Source organism: Punica granatum, chromosome 1 (genome assembly GCF_007655135.1).
Source record: "Punica granatum isolate Tunisia-2019 chromosome 1, ASM765513v2, whole genome shotgun sequence".
Classification (NCBI taxonomy): domain Eukaryota; kingdom Viridiplantae; phylum Streptophyta; class Magnoliopsida; order Myrtales; family Lythraceae; genus Punica; species Punica granatum.
In genome coordinates, this window is record NC_045127.1 from 262813 (window position 1) to 284062 (window position 21250).

The 21250-nt window shown below is 39.9% G+C and overlaps 1 protein-coding gene across 8 annotated transcripts; it reads left to right on the forward strand.

Moving 5' to 3' along the window:
- Window positions 1-9972: 9972 nt before the first annotated feature.
- On the forward strand, window positions 9973-20700 carry LOC116207421 (calcium-transporting ATPase 9, plasma membrane-type-like). 8 transcript variants are annotated; one of them, XM_031540382.1, is made up of 34 exons: window positions 9973-10131; window positions 10479-10729; window positions 11919-12035; window positions 12134-12173; window positions 12642-12751; window positions 12837-12968; window positions 13070-13159; window positions 13277-13346; window positions 13852-13922; window positions 14010-14093; window positions 14180-14257; window positions 14330-14401; window positions 14867-14950; window positions 15032-15114; window positions 15199-15307; window positions 15381-15436; window positions 15565-15607; window positions 15710-15793; window positions 15946-16083; window positions 16175-16240; window positions 16361-16459; window positions 16628-16738; window positions 16868-17035; window positions 17196-17255; window positions 17452-17616; window positions 17686-17802; window positions 18011-18109; window positions 18411-18548; window positions 18898-18998; window positions 19378-19423; window positions 19527-19661; window positions 19765-19872; window positions 19965-20056; window positions 20255-20700. In XM_031540382.1, the coding sequence occupies exons 2-34, from the start codon at window positions 10556-10558 to the stop codon at window positions 20358-20360; spliced, it is 3246 nt and encodes a 1081-aa protein (XP_031396242.1). In that variant the 5' UTR covers window positions 9973-10131; window positions 10479-10555; the 3' UTR covers window positions 20361-20700. The 8 variants fall into 8 exon arrangements, with proteins under 8 accessions (XP_031396242.1, XP_031396249.1, XP_031396209.1 ...); XM_031540389.1 differs by having other exon boundaries at window positions 16631-16738; XM_031540349.1 differs by having other exon boundaries at window positions 15565-15793.
- Window positions 20701-21250: the final 550 nt, after the last annotated feature.

The window sequence follows — 21250 nt, forward strand, 5'->3', positions numbered from 1 at the left end:
ACTATCGTTCCTCTCTCTCTCTCTCTCTCTCTCATACTTCTCCCCCTCTCTCTCTTCTCTCTCTCCCCTCTCTCTCATTGGAGATCTTGATTCATCGAAGCTATCTCTCAATCTCCATCTCTGCTGTTGATTTTTGTGCAAATGATGATGGTCTGTGATGGTTAGCTATTCATAGAGGGAGGAAAAGAGAAGAAAAAAAGATCAAGATTGTGCAGATCAAAAGGAGGGAATGGCTGTGATGAGAGGATGGCAGAGTGGTAATGAGGATCCGCAGATGATCCGGCTGCTTGTTAAGGTCATGGAGCAGGAGATGGTGTCACGGAGGAGAAAGAGTTGTAGGGTATGGTCGAAGGATGGGATGAATGGATGTTGCGGGAGCTACAGTTTGTAAGAAGCAGAGAAGGAATGGAAGCAGCGGGATGGGTGCAGCAGAAGCTTCATTCGTGTACTTAAAAAACTTTTTGAACCAAGCAATAACATTTTTAAAACTTTTTAGACTATAGGTATAATTAATCCTTAAAAAAATACATTCTCTAATCTATCTCTCACTTTTTCTTTTCTCTCTTGCTTCCCTTGCTGAATCCCCGCACTGTGATTGACCCCAAGGTCCGTCAGGTCAGTTTCTTCGCCCCGTCCAACCGCTCCCAGTCTGGCCCCCTGCCCGACCCTATCTCCGCTGCTTCTGTCGTCCACGCCTCCTCCTTCTCTTCCTCTGGCAACTCCCTTTCCCTGGTGGTCATGATCTACCCTCACCCTCCCCTCGCCCGATCTCTCACCCTGTCGTTCCCTTTAGCTACACCGCCACTTCGTAATGGGGGACATCGAATGGGCTTCTCGTCGTCAGTTTCATTCTCTCGTTTCCGTTTTCAAAGCAAGGTCTACAGATCAATCACTACCCTCTCTCTCCCTTTCTCAGTTATTTTTTTTAAGTTGGGAATTCGAAATTAAATAGGATAAATGTGCATTATATCAGTTTCAATCCTTTCCATTTTCCTTGTGAGTGATCGAATGAATCTAGCGCTGATATGATTGAATTCGAGTATTTAATGTTTAGAATTTGAAAATTCAGCTTGGAGAAAAAGAAGAAGAATCGAAGAAGAGGAGATCTTGATTCACCGGAGCTATCTCTTGATCTCCATCTCCGCTGTTGATTTTTGTTGCGTTTTATTGGGTCTTATTGTTTCTTACTTTAAGTAAAGATTGAGACGAGAGACAGAGAGAGGGGAGGGAGAGACGAAAGAGAGATATAGGAGAAGGGGGAGAAGTATGAGAGAGAGATAGTTTATTGTTTCGACCACGTTAGAAAGGTGCTGACACGTAGTAAGCCACGTCGGCGTCGGCTTGATGGCGTCAATCATGAGAAGACGGTATGTACTACACTGAAATAACTTTGAAATATTGTGTACCATTAAGTAGCAAAAAAAATATTTATACCATATTGTAACATTTGTAAAACTTTTTGGACCACCAGTGTAATTACCCTTTTTAATTACTAAAAAAAAGGTGTGGATCCACAATAGAGACTCAATAAAGAGACGATTATTGGAGTTTGGAATCTCATTTTTTTTTTCAGGGATGTCTTTCATCTATGCGACAACATAGGACTAGTTCAGAGACACTATTAAGAGAGACTCATTAAAGATAGTCTTAGACTATGTTCAATAGGGGTGGGGAGACTGTCTCCCAAACCCATGTGGCAGGTAGCGCGCGTAAGCGATGACGCGTCCGTCTGGTTGTAGAGACGCTGAAGCCTTTATACCCAAACCAATGATAGGCTGCTGCATGGCAACTATGGCCCACGGCAGCCCAACAACCCATTAATTCTTTTTTTTTTAAGAAATTGTTGGTGACAACGGTCAATAATTGTTAGACCAACTAATGACCTAGAGGGCATCGACCTCAACGAAGACGACGTTCAAGCTCAAGACCCTGTGGGTCGCACTAAATGACAATGGGCAGAGGATAATCTATTTATCAGTGGGTGGCTACTACATGTGAAGATTCCGTGGTCGGCGACGATCAAATCAGTAATCAATTATGGGACAAAATCCACGAGTTTCTCTACGAACACAACACTACAGTCTTCAGGAAGAAAACCGTAAAATCCTTGAAGCAACATTGGTATAAGATTAACAAGGACGTCGCGAACTTCAACTGTTTTTACGAGTCTGTTGATCGCCAATATCAAAGCGAAGCAAATCAAGACATCGTAATGGAGATGGTGTATACACTATATAAAGATAAGCACAGTTCTAAATTCACTATAGAGTTGGCATGGAATATACTCCGGAATGAACTAAAATGGAGAACACTTCATTATATGGAAAAAAAAGCTCATCGAAGTGCACGAAGACAAATGCTTTCAAGGGTACTCGACATCATCCAACCCCGATGAGGATATACGGGACCCTCTACCTCGTCCAAAAGGTAGAGGTGCTGCCAAGAGAAGAAGAAATCCTCATTAAAAGGTAAAGAGGTTCTTGCTCCCGAGCTCGATGAGGCGGCGGCAAATCTCACAACCCGATGTGATTCGAGAGCGTCTAGGTATGAGGAAATGAGGAGTATGAAGGCATGGGAGTTTGAAATGAGGAAGGAGGAGTTGAAAAGCCAAGAAAGAGTGTCTATTGCAGTAAAGCAAAGGCTAATCAAAGTGGAGGATGGGAAATTGTTGATGCAACTTCTTAGCACGTACACGCCTACCATAACTGAGACCGCACGTGAGAGATTAGGAGTTTAGTTTCGGATATTTGTACTACTCTTGAACTCCTTTTGGATTGATTATATTTATAGATCCCTAGGTTGAATAACTCCCTAGCTCATGATTTAGGTCAATATGGCTCGTTGTCAAATTTTCAATCGTTATGCACTTTTGAGGGATATCCTGACTTTAATCTAGGAATCGATGTAAACACTATCGCTTATTAATAAATTATATTATTTAGCAAAAAAAAAAAAAGACTGAGGCCGCACGTGCCATTCATGAGTCGTTGGTATAAGACGTTGTGGCAAAGTTGTTTCCATCTAGTCAACTCTGTTTTTTTTTTAACGTCATGTATTTTTCTTTTAATGCCATGTAATTTGATTTTATTGTAATGTTTAAATTAATTTTCTATTATCGATTTAAATAATTTAAATAAATAAATAATTATGTTTATTCATTTAATTAATTAAAACTATTATTAATATATAGTAATTGCATATCATAGTAGTTATATCAATTTCATTAATATAAGAGACTTTGGATAAGAGATTTGTATTGGAGCGAGGTGTCTCCTTTTTAATTAAGTTTGTCTCTGTCTAACGTAGTGCTTATGTGGTAGTGTAGAATCCAATTTAGAGACTTAAGCAAATAGCCACCATTGCACACAGTCTTAGGCCCGTTTGGTGTGGAACCCATAATCGAAAAGGAAAAAGGAAACCACAATCCAAATGAGACGGAATGATGTAGAATTGGAAATGGAGTGACTATTGAGAATTTTTATTTAGTTTAGCACGGAATTGAAGTTTGATCCTTTGTTGGTGTTTGGTTTGATATTTATCTGGAATGAACTTCCATATTAGGTTATTATTCATAATAATCTCTCTGTCGATGAATAACCACCAGCAAAGTAGGGCAGGTGAAGCTTGGTACTGATGAGGCATAAAATGACAATTGGGTGAGACAAATTTAGAAGTCTTGACAATATTATGCATAAAATGTTCTTAAAAAATTGTTTTTTTAATTTCGATGTAATTTTGCTTATACATAGTACATATTTATATATAGTATTTATAAGTATATATATTACTATATATGATATATATGTTTGTAATATGGAATTTATGATGAACCGATTGGGCAAAACGAAAAAGGAAAATAAAAATACACGAGACTCTTTAGGGGAGTCGTTTTCAGAATTTAAGGAAATCGAATTCTGCTTCCTTCGAAACAAATAGTCACAATCTAAAAGAGGCATGCCAATTCCAATGCTTTTTTTTTTTTTTAATAACCAAATCGGCCCTCAGTGCAAGTAAATTTCTCTTTTCTTTATTATTTTCATTTCAAGGAAAAGGAATTAAGACAGAGGGGGAGGTTGCAAAAGCAGCGTGCGTGGTAAGCCCAAAGAGAAAGCCCATGGGGTTCGCTCATGAATGTCAAAATGATGCATTCGGAAGACCAGCTCCTCAAGTTCTTTTTTTTTTTCTTCGGTGAACATCCGTTAAACGCGGCCTTAGTTGCAGCCATTTGGCTTCTTTGATCAGATCTACGAGCCATCGAGCCATTGCTGATCCCTTCTCTCTCTCAAGTCTCCACCATCTTCATACTTATGAAATTCTATCCTATTCTATTTCATGTTAGTCCTCACTAAACATTTTAACTAAAAAAACAACCACCGTGTTTTTTTTTCCTCAACCATTAAATCCCATTAGATAAGATTCGGACCGTACGCATGTCTAGAATCATTTTACCCGAAAATTCACCAATCACTACACATCTTCTCAACAACGCTCGGTCGCATTCGGGAACGAGTCGAATCCGGTTCGATATTAAACTTAATCAAATCGACTGGTTCAATAATTAAATAATAATTTTGAAATTATCAGGCAAAAATAAAAGAAAAAATAAATAAATAACCAACCACCCATTGTCTTTGCTCGACTCTTCCCTCCCGGGAGTTCTCCATGCAAATTTGCAATTGAAATCAACCCTAGCCCCAGAAGACTGCTCACAACAATTGGAATGGAGAGAGCAATGACTGCATCTCTTCATCGCCTATAACAAATTAATTATATTTCTTGATTTGATTGACAGGTCTTATGTGTTCTTGGGTTAGAGTTGATTCCAGTTGTAATTTTGCAAAGGAGAACTCCAGAGAGTGTAACTTGCAAAGGAAGTATTGTTGTTGGCAACGGGGAGTCTTTAGCTGTTTCTCATATTGGAACCGGGGTTATTGGAGATAAATCGTGCCCTTTACCACTCAACAACGTTCTTGTAATACCCGGTATCATAATGAATCTTTTATCTGTGGCCCGGCTTACAGAAGATTATCCATGTTATTTCATATTTTACCCGTTCTGGCTTTTGTATAAAGGACTCGAGGACCCACAAGGTGCTGATGATAGGGCCAATTGATCGGGGACTCTACCCTGTTGGCAACCAGCCGGATCAAGTTCTATTTTCCTCGAGACAGACTACAGTGGACAGTATAATCTGGCATCATCGGCTTGGTCATCCGAATGGGTGCCTTCTCCAGTATCTCCGAAGAAGAAATTTAATTTCAGTAAATTAAGGCAACATATGATATGTGTGGCAGTTGCCATATGAGCAAGAGCGCCAAACTTCCCTATCAATTATCAGAAACTCGGTCTATGTTTCCTCTTGATAAGATCCACTGCGTTTTGTGGGGACCTGCTCCAATTCAAACTATGCAGCATTTTTGGTATTATGCGATTCTTGTTGATGATTATTTGCATTATTCGTGGCTCTGTCCTTTACAAAATAAGTAAGATTTTCTGCTATATTTCTTTTTTCGGTTACAATAGAAGCTCATGACCTATTACAAGGAAATGGAAAGGAAATCTAAATAAAGAGGTACGGGTAGTCCCACTAATACTCCATTTCTCATTTTCTGCTATATTTTTATCATTCCAAAAATTGGTAGAAAATCAAAGTATTCCACTCTGATGGAGGGGGCGAATTTGTCAACATAAGTCTCACTGATCATTTCATTAATTGCGAGATACATCACCAAATTTCTTGTCCTGGAACACCGGAGCAGAAAGGAATAGCAGAGCGAAAACATCACTAAATCGTTGAGTTTGGGTTAGCATCTCTCTTCGAAGCATCCATGCCACTTTCCTATTGGGTTGAAGCCTTCACTACGGTTAATTATTCGGTGAATCAGCTTCCCTCTAGTGTGCTTAATGTGAAAAGTCCTTATTCGGTTCTTTACAAAAGGCAGCCACAATATTCTTCAGTGCGGGTATTCGGTTGTCTATGCTACCCCTATCTTCTGCAATCATATGGCACAAAAGTTCGATAAAAGATCTTTGCCCTGTGTCTTCTTGGGGCATAGCGATAAGCGCAAAGGCTACCGGTGCCTTCATCGACCAACTGGACATGTTTTCATCTCGAGGCATGTTGTTTTTGCTGAGGATATGTTTCCGTTCTCTCAGGATAAAACCCGCACATCTGGTTCATCTGCAGGAGCTGATTGGATGCATCCTCTCTCAGGACAAGAAGGTGCTCGACTATTCTATGAGCCAGGTCCAGTCGAGGCTCAAGCAACTGCACCTCCTCAGGACCATACGCCCACCTCAGAGTCTTGCTCAGATGCTGCATCTCCTCAATACGAGAAAATTTTAAATGATCATACTTTATACTAACGTGACGAGGAAGAACCAATAAGAATTTTTTAACGAAAAATAATTGTGGCAATTATCCGTGTGATTAGCACAAATTCCTTTATTTCATGCAATTTAATTGGTGCTTCCTCACGTCACGTGACGAGGTAGGATCATTCGATAACTTCTCCCTCAATACACAGAACAGCTTCAGAATCTGATCCAGCTGAGAATGATATGGGCGGTCTTCTTGGTGCCGATGGGCCTCAACAGATCAATGAGCCCGCCATTACTACTCTTGAGGGGGACAATAGAATTCAACCCTCAGCACCGAGACATAGCTCTGCATCGAGCATTCTGCCGCCTCCACTGGACACTGCAGTTTCGGCTCCAATTGCACCGGATGAACCTGCAAGCCGACCGGTTAATCGCCATCCAATGATAACACGGTCCAAGTCTGGTGTCCGCATGCCAAATCCCAAATATGCTTATATCGCAGTAGACTCAATTCCTGGAGAGCCCCACAACGCTAATTCTGCACTTGCACACCCAGGTTGGAAGAAAGCAATGGATGAAGAGATGAATGCTCTGGCTGCAAACAATACTTGGCAGCTTGTCCCATGAGAACCTGACATGAATGTCGTTGGGTCGAAGTGGGTCTTCAAAACATAGCTATGATCGGATGGGACTCTTGACACCCTTAAAGCCCGTCTTGTGGCGAAGGGTTTTCATCAGGTAGAAGGCGTGGATTTTATAGAAACATTTAGTCCGTTAGTGAAACCGGGAACAACACGAGCTGTGCTAAACGTGGTTGTGGTTCAGAATTGGGGAATTCGGCAACTTGATGTAAAAAAAGCATTTCTTAATGGAGACTTGGACGTCCCTGTCTATATGGAGCAACCACTGGGGTTCCGTGATAGTGACCATCCCGATCATGTATGCCTTCTTCGGAGAGCATTATACGGCTTGAAGCAAGCCCCATGAGTATGGTTTGACGAGTTCTCTGAATTCCTCACAGCATTTGGGTTTTTCTGAAGCACGGTCAATCCCTCATTTGTCTATCGACCTCATACATAAGCTTGGCACGGCTTTCTCTATAAGGATCTAGGCATATTGCATTATTTTCTTGGAATTGAAGTTACAAAGATAAGTGATGGTCTTCTACTGTCACAGAGAAAGTATGCAGCAAAGCTACTAGATCGGGCTATGATGAGCAACTGTAAGCCAATTGCCACGCCCATGGCTGTCAAGTCTCCATGCATAAAAAATGGAGATGAACTGTTTAGCGACCCATCTTTCTTTCGGAGCGTGGTTGGTGCTCTATAGGACCTAACGCTTCCACGGCTGGATATATCCTTTGCTGTGAATTCTGTGTGCCAGCGGATGCAACTCCCTACTAATATTGACTTATATGCATTCACCGACGCTGATTGGGCTGGTTGCAAGCTTACGAGACGATCAACTTCGGGTTTCTGTACATTCCTTGGGGCTAATTGTGTCTCTTGGAGTGCGAAAAAGCAGTCTACAGTTGATCGCTCAACTGCTGAGCCCGAATGTTGAGCTTTAGCATTGACGGCAGCTGAGTTAACGGGGATTTCTTTTATTCTTCAGGATATTGGCATTAAACAACCGAAGCCTTCTTTGTTATTTTCAGATAACATGTCGGTTCTTCATCCAACCCGGTATTCCATTCCATGCTCGGACAAAACATATTGAAATTGACTATCATTTTATACGGGAAAAGGTCGCCCTTTGTTCAATTATCACATGATATGTTCCCTCGTGCTCTCAGCTTACTGAAGCGCTACCCAGGGATGTGTTCGTGGCATTTCGCTGCAAACTCGGTCTCTGACAACTGCCTCAGACCGGTTTGAGGGGGGACTATTAAGGAAATAAATGAGGACAATCCAGCCATGGTTAAGGAGATAAAGTCCAGGTATTGATCAGGAGGAAAATCCAGTACTGATTCACTCGGATTCCTCGACACTGGATGTTAACAAGGAAAGCACGTGAAGGAAATAAGTGCTATCCATATTTGTAGGGATATTAGATTATATGTCCATTATTGATTTCCTTCTACTGATTCACCCAGTCCTATTCATTGTATATAAATGTAAATATATATATATATATATATATTAGTTGTAATCAGATCATTTTGAAGTCAAGGAAATATTCACTCTCTCCCTCTGTCGTTCAATTTCTATTCTTCTAGTGAAACACCTCGCTTCTTCCTTGTCTTGCTAGAACCTCGAGGTCCTCAACCTCTCGCACAACAACTTCTCCGAAAGCTTCTCGAGGTTCGATTTCACGGTTAATCAATTTTGGTGACTGAAGGCGTATTCTCATTCTCACCATATCATGTGTACAGGGGTAGGTATATATATCCGCAGGAAAAAAAGAAAAATGAAAGTAATAAATTGGTAATATGGAACGTATATGCACTGTCATTAATGAAGATTACGTGGAGGAGTTTGCGGTGATGATGCTCGACAAATCAGGAGTTCCTTGGCTAATACGGGATTTGAGAACCTCACCGCACCTGAACTCGAGGTCGTCGGCGACCTTGCCGGAGTGGTGGGTCGTCGGCAGGTCCGCCCCTGCCACCCTGCTTCCCTGATGTTTGCTTTGATTTATTCTTCTTTTTTACTTTTTTCATTATTATTATTATTATTATTTATTTTTTTAAAACATTTTTTTATTACAAACCGTCAGTTTTGGATTAAAAAAAGAAACAGTAGGACCAAGCAGAATAAAAAGCATACCGTTCAGGACGAAATTGAACACAAAAAAAAAAAAGAGTTACGGCGAAAATGAAAAAGTAATGGAAGGTTAGGGAGCAAAAATGACTTTTTGCCAAAACCAAAAGAAATGGCATTTCCTAAAAAAAAAAAGAGCATTCATCTGACTCTGACAAGTGACAAGTGAGGAGAACATTATTTTAGAGTGAATTGGCAAATTGGTTCTTTAAATATGCATGTTACATCAAATTCGACTTCAAGAAATTTTTATATTAAATTGAACCTTGAGAGATCAAGTGTACATCAAATCTAACCTCAAGAATTTTTTTACATCAAATTGAACATTGAGAGATTAAAATGTATACCAAATCCGACCTAAAGAAATTTTTTAATCAAATTGGTTATTGAGAGATTAAGTATACATCAAATTGAATCTTGAGAGATTAAGTGTATATCAAATCCACTTCCGATTGAAAAATGAAGGATCTGTAAGAAATACTTTTTAAAACCAGACATAAATGTGGAATAATAAAAAAAATAGAAGAAAACAATCACGTCAGCTGTTGAATGTCAAATTAGATTTTTTCTTTCATTTTCGATGGTATTATGACGGAAGGTCGGATTTGATGTATACTTAATCTCTCAAGGTTCAATTTGATGTATACTTAATCTCTCAAGATTCAATTTGATATAAAATTTTTTTTGAGATTTAATTTGATGTATACTTAATCTCTCAAGTTTCAATTTGATATAAAAAAAATTTTAAGGTCGGATTTGATGTAACATGCATCTATTGAGGATCAATTTGTCAATTTACCCTTACTTTACTTTGACAAAGAAAAAGAAAAAAGAATAGAAGATGGAACTTTGTGGCGCGAAGCTTCCGCGAAGTTTCTCTTTGATTGGATTCCCCCTATCAATGGCTGCCTCCTCGGTTGTTGCTCTCTGTCCTCATCATGGAGTAGGAGTAGGAGATGGTGGTGATGATAGATCTGCCACTGCGCCATCTCTTTTCCCTCGCCGCCGCTTGACGGGGTGTTCGCGGTTTTTTTCGCCTCCATTTCAGGTGATCTCCCGTCTCTCTCTCTCTCTCTCACACACTGTCTTACTCGGAGCTGTGGCTGTAACGGACTGTTCTGAACCTCCTGCAATCCAAATCCAAACGCCACTTGTAAGCCTGTTTCGAAATCCTCAGCGATTCCTGCTCCTGAAGCTCCGCTAGTGTCAGCGACCGAAACGAAAGTTCTCCGATGTCTTTAGATTTGCCATGTTTAGATATCCATTCAGTTGGGAGGAGAGGGGCTTGATCGCTCGCTCGCTCTGTGCATTTTGCTGTTCCTTCCTTCTCACATTTCTCTAGTTGTTCTTCAACTGATTCTAAAGTTTCCTTTCTCTCCTTTTTCTCTGAACGAGGTGCTGGTGGTACTCCCGTATGAGGTGATTACTGGGATTTGTTTCGTGCGGGCTTGCCATCTCCCCTCGCGACATTCATGAGCAGCTCATCATCCAACGCGCTGTTGCCACCGGCCTCGATGGCCAGCCGTACCCTCAATATCGAGGCGGGCCCTGCCTTAGACAACAAGGAGGAGGAGCTCGAGGAGGACGACCCGTTCGATATCACCAATACCAAGAATGCGTCGGTCGAGACCCTTAAAAGATGGAGAGTATGTACTACAGTTTATGCCTGCTGCCACTTATACTTGTGTGTGTTCGTGTGCTTTTCTAATTTATTTAGATTAGATTAGATTATATATACCTTGTATCCCTGCCTCTTTTTCTGTATGCTTTTATTATTGAATGAATTTGAATTTCAATGTGGGCTTTCGCTGTTTTTGGTTGATTATGAGCCACTGGTTGGTGCTGAATCTATGAAGTAGAAATGCCCGTGTCATTCTTTTGGCAATGCGTGTCGCTGTGGTGGCCATATGACTTGCAATTCCAAATGAGTGAGCACACTGGATTTATTGTGTGGATTACCCTCTGCTGTGGCGGAATAAGTTTCCTGCACTCGAGCTCCGTGAGATGATAATCTTCCTTGATCTCTGATGAACCTGTATTGTCATTCCTCTTTTGCTCCAAGTGATGCTGAGGAGAATGGATGGTTATCTTTGCTGCGAGGTGGTCTTAGATTCACCAAGAATAAGCGACTAGTCCACAAGTTGGAAGAAGCAATCATTTGTGCTGAGAAAAAGTTCTTCCCATTGTGAAATCTTTTGATAGAAACATTTGACAGAAACTAGGCAATAGGAAGATTCCAACTATAGATAATAGAAGGTGACTGGCAGCTTCAATAAAAGGAAGTAATTGGACCAGATACTTGAAGAGACTGGAATATTCTGCGGATTATCAACAGACAAGTTTTGCTGAGTTTGAGAGGGTGTACTTTTTGACAGCAATTCGGGCATGCTTTCAACGTGTTATTATGGTTTTCTGGATTAACAGGATGGCGATGGATTACAAAATCCAGCAATACAAGATAATCTTAAGAATATTGATCATTGGAATATCACCAACGTGTGTGATCATTTGATAGGTCAGTGCACAGATACTGAAGAGCGTAGAAGCGGCATATAGTGACCAGTTCTCTCCTAAAATCAAAAGATTTCATGTATTATTAGAAGGAACTTGAGAATTATTATCTCCATGATTTTCCACAGTATGAGGTGTCCCTGATTCTTTAAGTTCATGACATGAGCACTGCTGAGGTTTTATTTTTGACTTGATACCAAATACATTAATTCAACATATCTTGTCAGTAGCTCCCTTTACTGCATGGTAGCTGCCACTTTCATGTTTGAAAGAGTACAGCAAATATGAGTGACTTCGGACTAAAAAACTTTTTTTCCTTCACAGCAAGCAGCCCTTGTGCTGAATGCTTCACGACGCTTTCGATATACATTGGATTTGAAAAAGGAAGAAGAGAAAGAACAAAGGAGAAGGATGATTAGAGCCCACGCGCAAGTCATAAGAGTACTTTTTTTTTGCTTTGTCATTTTCTTTTTCTTCTGTCATAACATTCTCAATCCAAAGAAGGTTCTCTAACTTTACTCCCTGCACATTGGCATTAGGCAGCATTGCTTTTCAAATTGGCGGGCAAAAAACAAATAGGTAAATAATGTCTTGTTCATGAATTTGGTCATTGCTTTTCTGTTCTTACTAGATCAAATACAAAGTGGATAAGGCCTCAATCTGCACAATTTTAGTTAAAGTGAGATTGTGATCCTAAGAAGGTCCAGCAATATGATGTTTGGGATCACAAAGCGAGTGATATTTTTGTTTAGATCATACTTTATTGTATGCATCATGAGTTTATCTTCAGATTTTGGTTATGATCCTATCTTGATTTAAAATTCTAGCAAGATCATGTAAAAGCCTTTATCTGAAAGAATGATATAAATTTTAGTAAGGTTGCGATCCTGAGGAGGGAACTCAGCAGTCCAGGAGATCATCTGATCCCATTTCCAACATTGTGATGTTTTGATCATATTTCGTAATTTGTATATGAGCTTCTTTTCCTTCAATGAGTTCTGTTTTGACCTTGTTTTGATTTAAAATTCATGGCTTAAATTGGGTCAGGGGCAACAGTCAAACCTCCTACTCCAACCGGCGAGTATGCAATTGGTCTGGAGCAGCTTGTTTCCATGTCCAGGGATCATAATAGTTCTGCTCTACAACAATATGGAGGGGCGAGTTGACTATGTCCTTGTTTCTCCTTCACTATAGGAGGTTGTAGTTTCACTTCATTGACACAATTCAGTAACCACTTGATAGGTCAAAGGTCTATCAGATATGTTGAGAACAAACTTGGAAAAAGGCATACTTGGAGATGAGGATGATATACTCAAGCGTAGGAATGCCTTTGGATCGAATACATATCCTAGAAAGAAAGCAAGGAGCTTCCTGGTACCTTTTGATATCTCTGCCCTAAAGTTTTTTGACTTATGTCATTTTAAAGATGTGCACACAGCTTAAATATGACATTTTATCTTTGCTTTATCATTTAGCGGTTTCTCTGGGAAGCCTGGCAAGATTTAACTCTCATTATCCTAATAATAGCTGCCGCAGCATCATTGGCACTTGGAATGAAGACTGAGGTGAGATTAAGTGTTCCAATTAGCTCATTTTCTTTACCATTTGGTGATCTGTCAATATTTATGGCTTTCTGACGGTTAGTTCATATTTTTTATTGTCGTGTTATACATAATGGACAGGGCATAAAAGAAGGCTGGTACGATGGAGGAAGCATAGCTTTTGCTGTTTTTCTTGTTATTATTGTGACAGGTACTGGATCTTGTTGTTTAGATATTTGTTTCTTGCTTATGATTATTCATCTGAGGGAAACTCCATTTGCTGGTGAGAAGACAGGAATTTCTGGTTTATTATTTCACTTCGATTTCTCAATTCTTTTGGTATTTGGTTGAATCAAGTTTCTTTAGATTTGGTAGATTGGTCTCTGTTTCTGTCTTACCTCTTGGATTACTGTTGTGACAAATTTCAAGATTGCCGTGAATTGTGGCTTTTGTATGTCTTGAGCACGGACATGTATCTCATAGAGGTTTGATCAACATTGGTCCGGGTTTACTCTGCCAAAACAGGCTTTCATCTTATAGAAGAATTATGTGGGAACAAAATTAAGCAACAATTCAGTGCCATATATTATCACATGTTATAACACAACTTATATTCTAGAAAATGCTCCCCCTGAATTCTCTACTGGACATGTTGATTGAGATGAGATTGTTTTCGAGATGGTTCAACTTTGACGGTTTTTTCTGTATCTTATCAGCCATTAGTGATTATCGGCAGTCACTACAGTTTCAAAATTTAAACGAGGAAAAACGGAATATTCAGATAGAGGTATGCGTTGGTGGCTTGTGACCTTCATTATCATGTTCTTTGCTTTCACCTTTTGTTGATAACTTTATCTTTTTAAAAAATATTCAGGTCATGAGAGGGGGTAGAATGGTGAAGATTTCAATATTTGACATTGTTGTTGGTGATGTGGTACCTCTCAGAATAGGTGATCAGGTTAGCTAAAAAATGTGCATCTATTCTCTTTTGCATTTAAAAGGTTGCCAAAGAAGTGCAATTCACGTCACTCCTGGTTTCTTTAGGTCCCTGCTGATGGAATCTTAATTAGCGGCCATTCCCTTGCAACAGATGAATCCAGCATGACTGGTGAAAGCAAGATTGTGAGCTTCTATACCTTCATGGAGTTACTATGTCCATTTGGGATCCATTTTCTAAATTTGATGCTTTTGCAGGTTCATAAAGATCAAAAAGCACCTTTTTTGATGTCGGGTTGCAAAGTTGCTGATGGTGTTGGTACTATGCTGGTAAAGTAATTATGTTTATGATCTCCTTCCAATGTGAATGTGCTTTCATGTGCCGCAGCTACTTCATGCAGTGTTTTATTTCCATGTATATGTATTTGATATATATAGTCTGGAGGCAACTGTAAACTGCCAATGATTCTGGTTGCATTTCAGATTATCTGTCCATTTTAACATGGTATAGCAAATTGGACAGCCTCCCTAAAAAGAGAAAAAAAGATATTATCTATTTGAATTGTTTTTGCTACCGATTTAGATCAAATTCAAAAGAAGAGGTGGTTCATGTGTGCTGAAAAGATGAGGCATGCCGTATGCTTGAGTCTTCTGTATTTTGCTTTTTCAATCTTCAGTTAGATTTTACACTAAGGTTGACAATCTAACTTGTTGGGCTTTACAATCTCTTTCTGTGGAATAGCTTAATGCATATCTCCTTCCAACCTTTCATATATTACTCGAACATGTTTTCAGGTGACTGGTGTTGGCATTAACACTGAATGGGGCTTATTAATGGCAAGCATCTCTGAGGATACTGGCGAAGAGACCCCATTGCAGGTACTTAGAAATCCTCCTATTTAACATTTCCTCATTTCTGGGAACCTCATGCTTATATTTTCTTTCTACGCATTGCAACAGGTTCGCCTGAATGGTGTTGCAACATTTATAGGTATTGTAGGTCTTGTAGTAGCATTTTCAGTACTAGCTGTCCTTTTGGCGAGGTTAGTTATTATTCATCCAGTCTGTATCCTCTCAAGGTAATTTATACTGTCATTACCAAGTTGAAATGTCATTTTATACCCTAGGTACTTTACTGGAAATACACGAAATTCAAATGGAACAGTCCAATTTCATAAGGGCGAGACTAGCATTAGTCAAATTGTAGACGATATTATAAAAATCGTGACGATTGCGGTAAGTTTATCATCATTTTCTTTGGTTCAGTCGGGCATTCAGTGCTTAGTTGATTGAATAATTAATTATTCAGGTCACAATTGTTGTTGTTGCCGTGCCTGAAGGACTTCCCTTGGCTGTTACCTTGACGTAAGTGCGCCTTGTTGCTTGTGTAATGGACAGACAATGAGGCAGTTATTAATTATTGACAAATATTCTTGTTGCTTTTCTTCTTTTTGTTGGCTAATCCTATACCTCTTTTATAAATAACATCGCAGACTGGCTTATTCAATGAGGAAAATGATGGCAGACAAAGCCCTGGCAAGTCCTGCTTATTCTCTGAAAAGCCTACTATACTTTTGCAATTATATCAGATATAAAGTGTTGCTTTCTAAGAACAAATCCATCAAAACATTTGATCAGGTTCGAAGGCTTTCGGCTTGTGAAACTATGGGCTCTGCAACTACAATTTGCAGTGATAAGACTGGAACTCTGACGTTAAATCAGGTCATATATATATATATATGTATATTCCTTCCTCTACCGGCTATTTTTATCTTATTTTGTTTTATTTTTAAAGGTTTGTCAGCTGTGATTTTGTTTCCCAGTTCACTAGTAACTGAGATCATGTGGCTGATGGATAAATATCTGGATGGCAGATGACTGTCGTTGAGGCTTACATTGGTCGACAGAGACTGGATCCACCAGATGACTCCTCCAAATTGCACACCAGGATCTCTTCTCTTCTCTTTACTGGCATTGCACAGAATACACAAGGCAATGTCTTTGAGCCCAAGGTAGGTCTTTCTTGAATCGGTTGATCATCTTAGTTTTCGTAGCTATCCATTATATTGAGTTGTTTAATTTCTGTTTTCTTTGGTTTCATAGGATGGTGGAGCTGTTGAGATTTCTGGTTCACCAACTGAAAAGGCCATCCTTTCATGGGCAGTCAAGGTACCAACAATTATTGTTCACTCTCTTTCAGTAAATGCTTTTTCCTTCATACCAAACCACAGCCTGCCAACCACCCCCCCAGTTTTTGGGCTTTGTTCTTCATATATATCATTGGTGCAGTTGGGAATGAAGTTTGAGGCTATGAAATCAGAGTCCACAGTGCTTCAGGTTTTCCCATTTAATTCAGAGAAAAAACGGGGTGGTGTTGCTTTGAAAGTGGTAATTATTTAATTGACCTTTCTTTTAGAGGTTCATGTTTCGTAGTATTTTTCATCTGTCTTTCCAAATGCATGATTGTCTTATTCATATCTGGTCTTTTATTTGGAGGTCATCAAATGTTTTGTTCTATTCTAGTTATTCTCCTCAGATGGATCCTACTTTCTCTAGCAGGACTCAGAAGCTTATATACACTGGAAGGGAGCAGCAGAGATACTATTAGCATCATGCACCAAATATATGGACTTGAATGGTCAATTGCAATCCATTGATGGAGAAAAGGTAGATACATCTTTTGCAGTATATTTTAAGTGATTAAGATGTCTGCTTCTGAACAGGGAACTAAAATTCTTGTATGATTTTGTTATTATTGAGGGTTAAAGAACTTTCATATCTTCTGGTGTAAACTAGGAATTCTGTAAGGAAGCCATTGATGACATGGCTGCGAGAAGCTTGAGGTGTGTAGCCATTGCTTATAGACCATTTGATGTCGAAAAGATTCCTGCTGACACTGAAAGTCTTGACAAGTGGGTGCTACCTGAAGATGACCTTGTTTTGATTGGTATTGTTGGTATCAAGGTATATATAAACAGCCTCCCTCTTTTAGACGAAAATGCCCTTTTACTTTTGTTGTTTGTTAAAAAGCAGTAACAACTGTAAGGAATATAAATATATTGCATGAATTGCTGTAATTAAGTTTCACGAGTTCATACTTGGGCTAATAATAGTATATTTTCAGGATCCTTGCCGTCCAGGTGTCAAAGATGCTGTAAAAGTATGCATAGAAGCTGGGGTGAAGGTTAGTATCTTATTATTGTTCGTTGCACTCGTAATAAATTTCCGTGATGGATTGCTTGTTGGTTGTTGAAATACTGTAGAACAGATGTGCACACATATCTCCCTGTTTTATGTACAAAGTATATGCTATTGCTTGTATTCATAGTGAACTAGTGGAGTCAAAAAGCAATTCTAACTCAACGCCTGTAATTTGATAGGTACGAATGGTCACTGGAGATAATATTCAGACAGCGAAGGCTATAGCTCTTGAGTGCGGAATACTCAGCTCCGATGCAGATGCTTCTGAGTCCAATATTATCGAAGGGAAGGTGTTCCGTGCACTATCTGAGGGAGAGCGGGAACAAGTAGCAAAGAGAATTACAGTGAGTGTCATCATATTTCAAGTTCCTATTCCAAAGAAACGCATTCTTGCCTGACATGGTCCTGCACAGGTGATGGGGAGGTCTTCACCAAGTGACAAATTGTTACTTGTGCAAGCATTGCGCAAAGGCGGGGATGTTGTTGCTGTGACAGGCGATGGAACCAATGATGCTCCTGCACTCCATGAGGTTTGATATTGTAATCATCAGTACTATCGAAATAAACATAATAAATGAATCTCTGAAGCTGCATGTATATATCCTGTAGAACCGGTGTTAAGAAGTCACATTTTTCCTGTTGACTCATCATATTTTAATCAGAGTAACGTTTCCACATGTTTCTATGGGGCTTAGCATTATCTTAGTTGATTCCAGTTTTATTGTTTTTATTTTTTAGGCAGATATAGGTCTTGCTATGGGCATTCAAGGCACAGAAGTTGCTAAAGAGAGCTCTGATATAATTATTTTGGATGATAACTTCGCCTCTGTTGTAAAGGTTAGCTGTTGCCTCATTCTTTTTGCATAACATTCACAAAGTAGTTGTCCATTCAGCAGAACAGTTCAGCATATTCTGTTGTTAGGGAGATTTTCGCCCCTTACGCTTCCAATTAAATGATGCATTTGAATATTGTCACTGTCGATCTGAGAGGCTAATTTCATTTAGCTGAAAGGATTAGATTTCCATATTTAGAATTGATGATTTCCTAATTCATCTGCCTCGGGTACAGTGCTACTCAAGTTTGTAGCGGCTGTTTTAAGTAAAGTGCATAAATCTTGCCTTCATCTCCTTCACGCAGGTTGTAAGATGGGGCCGTTCTGTCTATGCAAACATTCAGAAATTCATCCAATTCCAGCTTACAGTTAATGTGGCAGCCCTCATAATCAATGTTGTGGCAGCAGTATCTTCTGGCGATGTTCCCCTAAATGCAGTGCAGGTTTGTGGTTTTCTTTGCCTTTAGTAGCATCCCGCCCCCTGGCCCACCCATCCGCCCTGCCCTGGGATAGCTGCTGTAATGCCTTCACCTCACCCAACCCAACCACAACCCCACCCCCCCCCCCCCCCCCCCCCCCCCCCCCCCCCCCCCCCCCCCCCCCCTGCCTGGGTTTGTCATGGTTGGTTTATAGTCTTTGCTTAACAAAGTGCAATATGCCAGTGCACATATATGGGAAACTAATCTCTGTTAATTACTTTAACGATCCAAGTAGATTATGTCTCTTACTACTAATCTGCGATTACCAAACACTTTTTCAACCTCTATTGACGGTTGGTTCTTCTAAGTGCAGCTCCTGTGGGTTAACCTTATTATGGATACACTTGGCGCGCTTGCATTGGCTACTGAACCACCAACAGATCATCTTATGCATAGAACTCCGGTTGGCCGAAGGTTTGCATTCTGTGGCCTGTCATGCTAAAAAAATTCATTATCTATTTGTCTTTATGCCACTTAGGACATCAGGAAAGACTGTTATCATTGCTAAGGGTACGCGTCTTGACTTCAATTTTCTTGTAATAAGTTACCTGTGCCCTTATGGTTTGTCCTCATCCATCCGCTGTTCTCGTGAAACCTGGAACTCTTTACTGAAGCAGTTGATGATGCTTTGGTTTTTCCTTGTATTACCTTTACCTAGGAAAGGTTATCATTTATCTGCATTAATCAGGATAACTTCAATGTCGCAGTTAGATGTCTCCCTTATTGGAGTCTTTCGTGGGAATTGCTGCTTTATTTATACTCTTGCATATTGATTTCTACTTTTCCTTCTCAGGGAACCTCTTATAACTAATATTATGTGGAGGAACTTAATTGTGCAGGTACTTTTCATATCTGTTGATTACTCTTGTTTGGATGCAGCTGTGCATCTGATAATGGTCTTCTTCAAAATTTATCCAATTTACTAAATCCAATAAATTTCAGGCTTTATATCAAGTGGGTGTCCTTCTGGTGCTCAATTTCGCGGGCCGAACTATTCTTGGGTTGAATGACGAAACGAGGGAACGTGCTAATGAAGTGAAGAATACCGTGATATTCAACACATTTGTGTTTTGCCAGGTCAGAATACAGCACTCAATCAGATGATGGAGGAATGGAATCTCATCCTTGCTTCCAAGTCCTTTAGAATTCATCATTCAACCAATTATTAATCAACATGCAGATCTTCAATGAGTTCAACGCCCGGAAGCCTGATGAAATGAATGTCTTCACTGGAGTGACCAAAAACTACCTGTTTATGGGTATCATTGGAATAACCCTGGTTCTTCAGGTGAGTTTCCAGAATATTAATCGCTTCAACTTCATTAGTTGACCAAGGTAGGCCATGCATTGACCCAGCGTCCTCATTAAAATTCATCTCAGGTAATAATCATTCAGTTCCTCGGGAAGTTCACTTCGACGGTGAGGTTGAGTTGGGAGCTATGGCTCGTATCTATTGCAATAGGCCTCATCAGGTCAGTTTCGTAAAAAAGTCTATATGATGGTTAGAACTTCAGTTTCCTGTTTAGTTAGATGAAGCACACTGGGACAGGTTAACTTGGTTAGTGTCTGATTGAGAATCAGTTGCTGTGAGAATATTTATAGTGCACCGTCTTCTGAAACTCGATTTAACAAGCACTCATGCATTTGTATTGCTGTTGTCGAAATTGCAGCTGGCCTCTTGCAGTGGTAGGAAAGCTGATTCCAGTTCCGGAGACTCCACTTGCCAAGTATTTCATTAGGCCATTTCAGCGCCTGAGAACTGCTCGAAGCGCATAAAACCTGTCTAGCACTTAGAATGCAGGCGTGGTTTCGGTCCAGTGAAGGTTTTTCCTTTATAGAAAGGACAAAGCTGGTTATATTGTCAGCCTCGTAGCCCATAGACCTCTCACCTACTCTTCAGTTTCTACATACAGCTGGGATATTAGAAACCAATAATTTTTCAAAAAGTTGTGTACATTAACTCTTCAACTGGCTTGGCTTAGCTTAGCTTAGCTTAGCTTAGCTTAGCTGAACGCTCGGTGGCTTTTTATCCATAACGGGAGTTGACCACCTCAATTATTCTGCCTATTCATATTTTTGTTGTTGGTTGGTTGCCCTACGGCACTGCTTGCAGAGAGTTCCATTATTTTCGATCGAAGATCAGTAGATGCTCTTCTTATTCAAACTCTTTGCAACTTTAGTACAAGAATCCACATCTGCTAGGCTTAACAGACTGGGAAAACAAGCCCAAATAAAATGAGCTCGAAGGCCCTGGCATGGCACACAGGCCCAATTAAAGCAGGCACACATGCCCTAGAGAAGTTGAAGCCCAAGCAGATTAGCAGATCGAAAAAGACACAGAAGGATTAGAAACTCTCGTATGCACATCCTTAACACCAAGATTCCTTCCCCTAACAGAGCTCAAAATCTCATTCGACACTCTATACTTCCAAACAAAATACAAAAAAAGAGCATGCCATGAAAGCTCAAGAATAAGAGTTTCCATAGCTTTTACCTTTTCGAATGATTTGAAGCCCAGCTCAACTCAAAATTCCAATCTCCAATACTTCTATTGATCCCATAATTTTTTAAGAATTGTGCTCCAGATATGCTTGCACAAAATGACAGAGGAAGAAAAGATGATTTCGGGATTCCAACAAAGTTGACAGGTTGTGTTCACTGTTGTA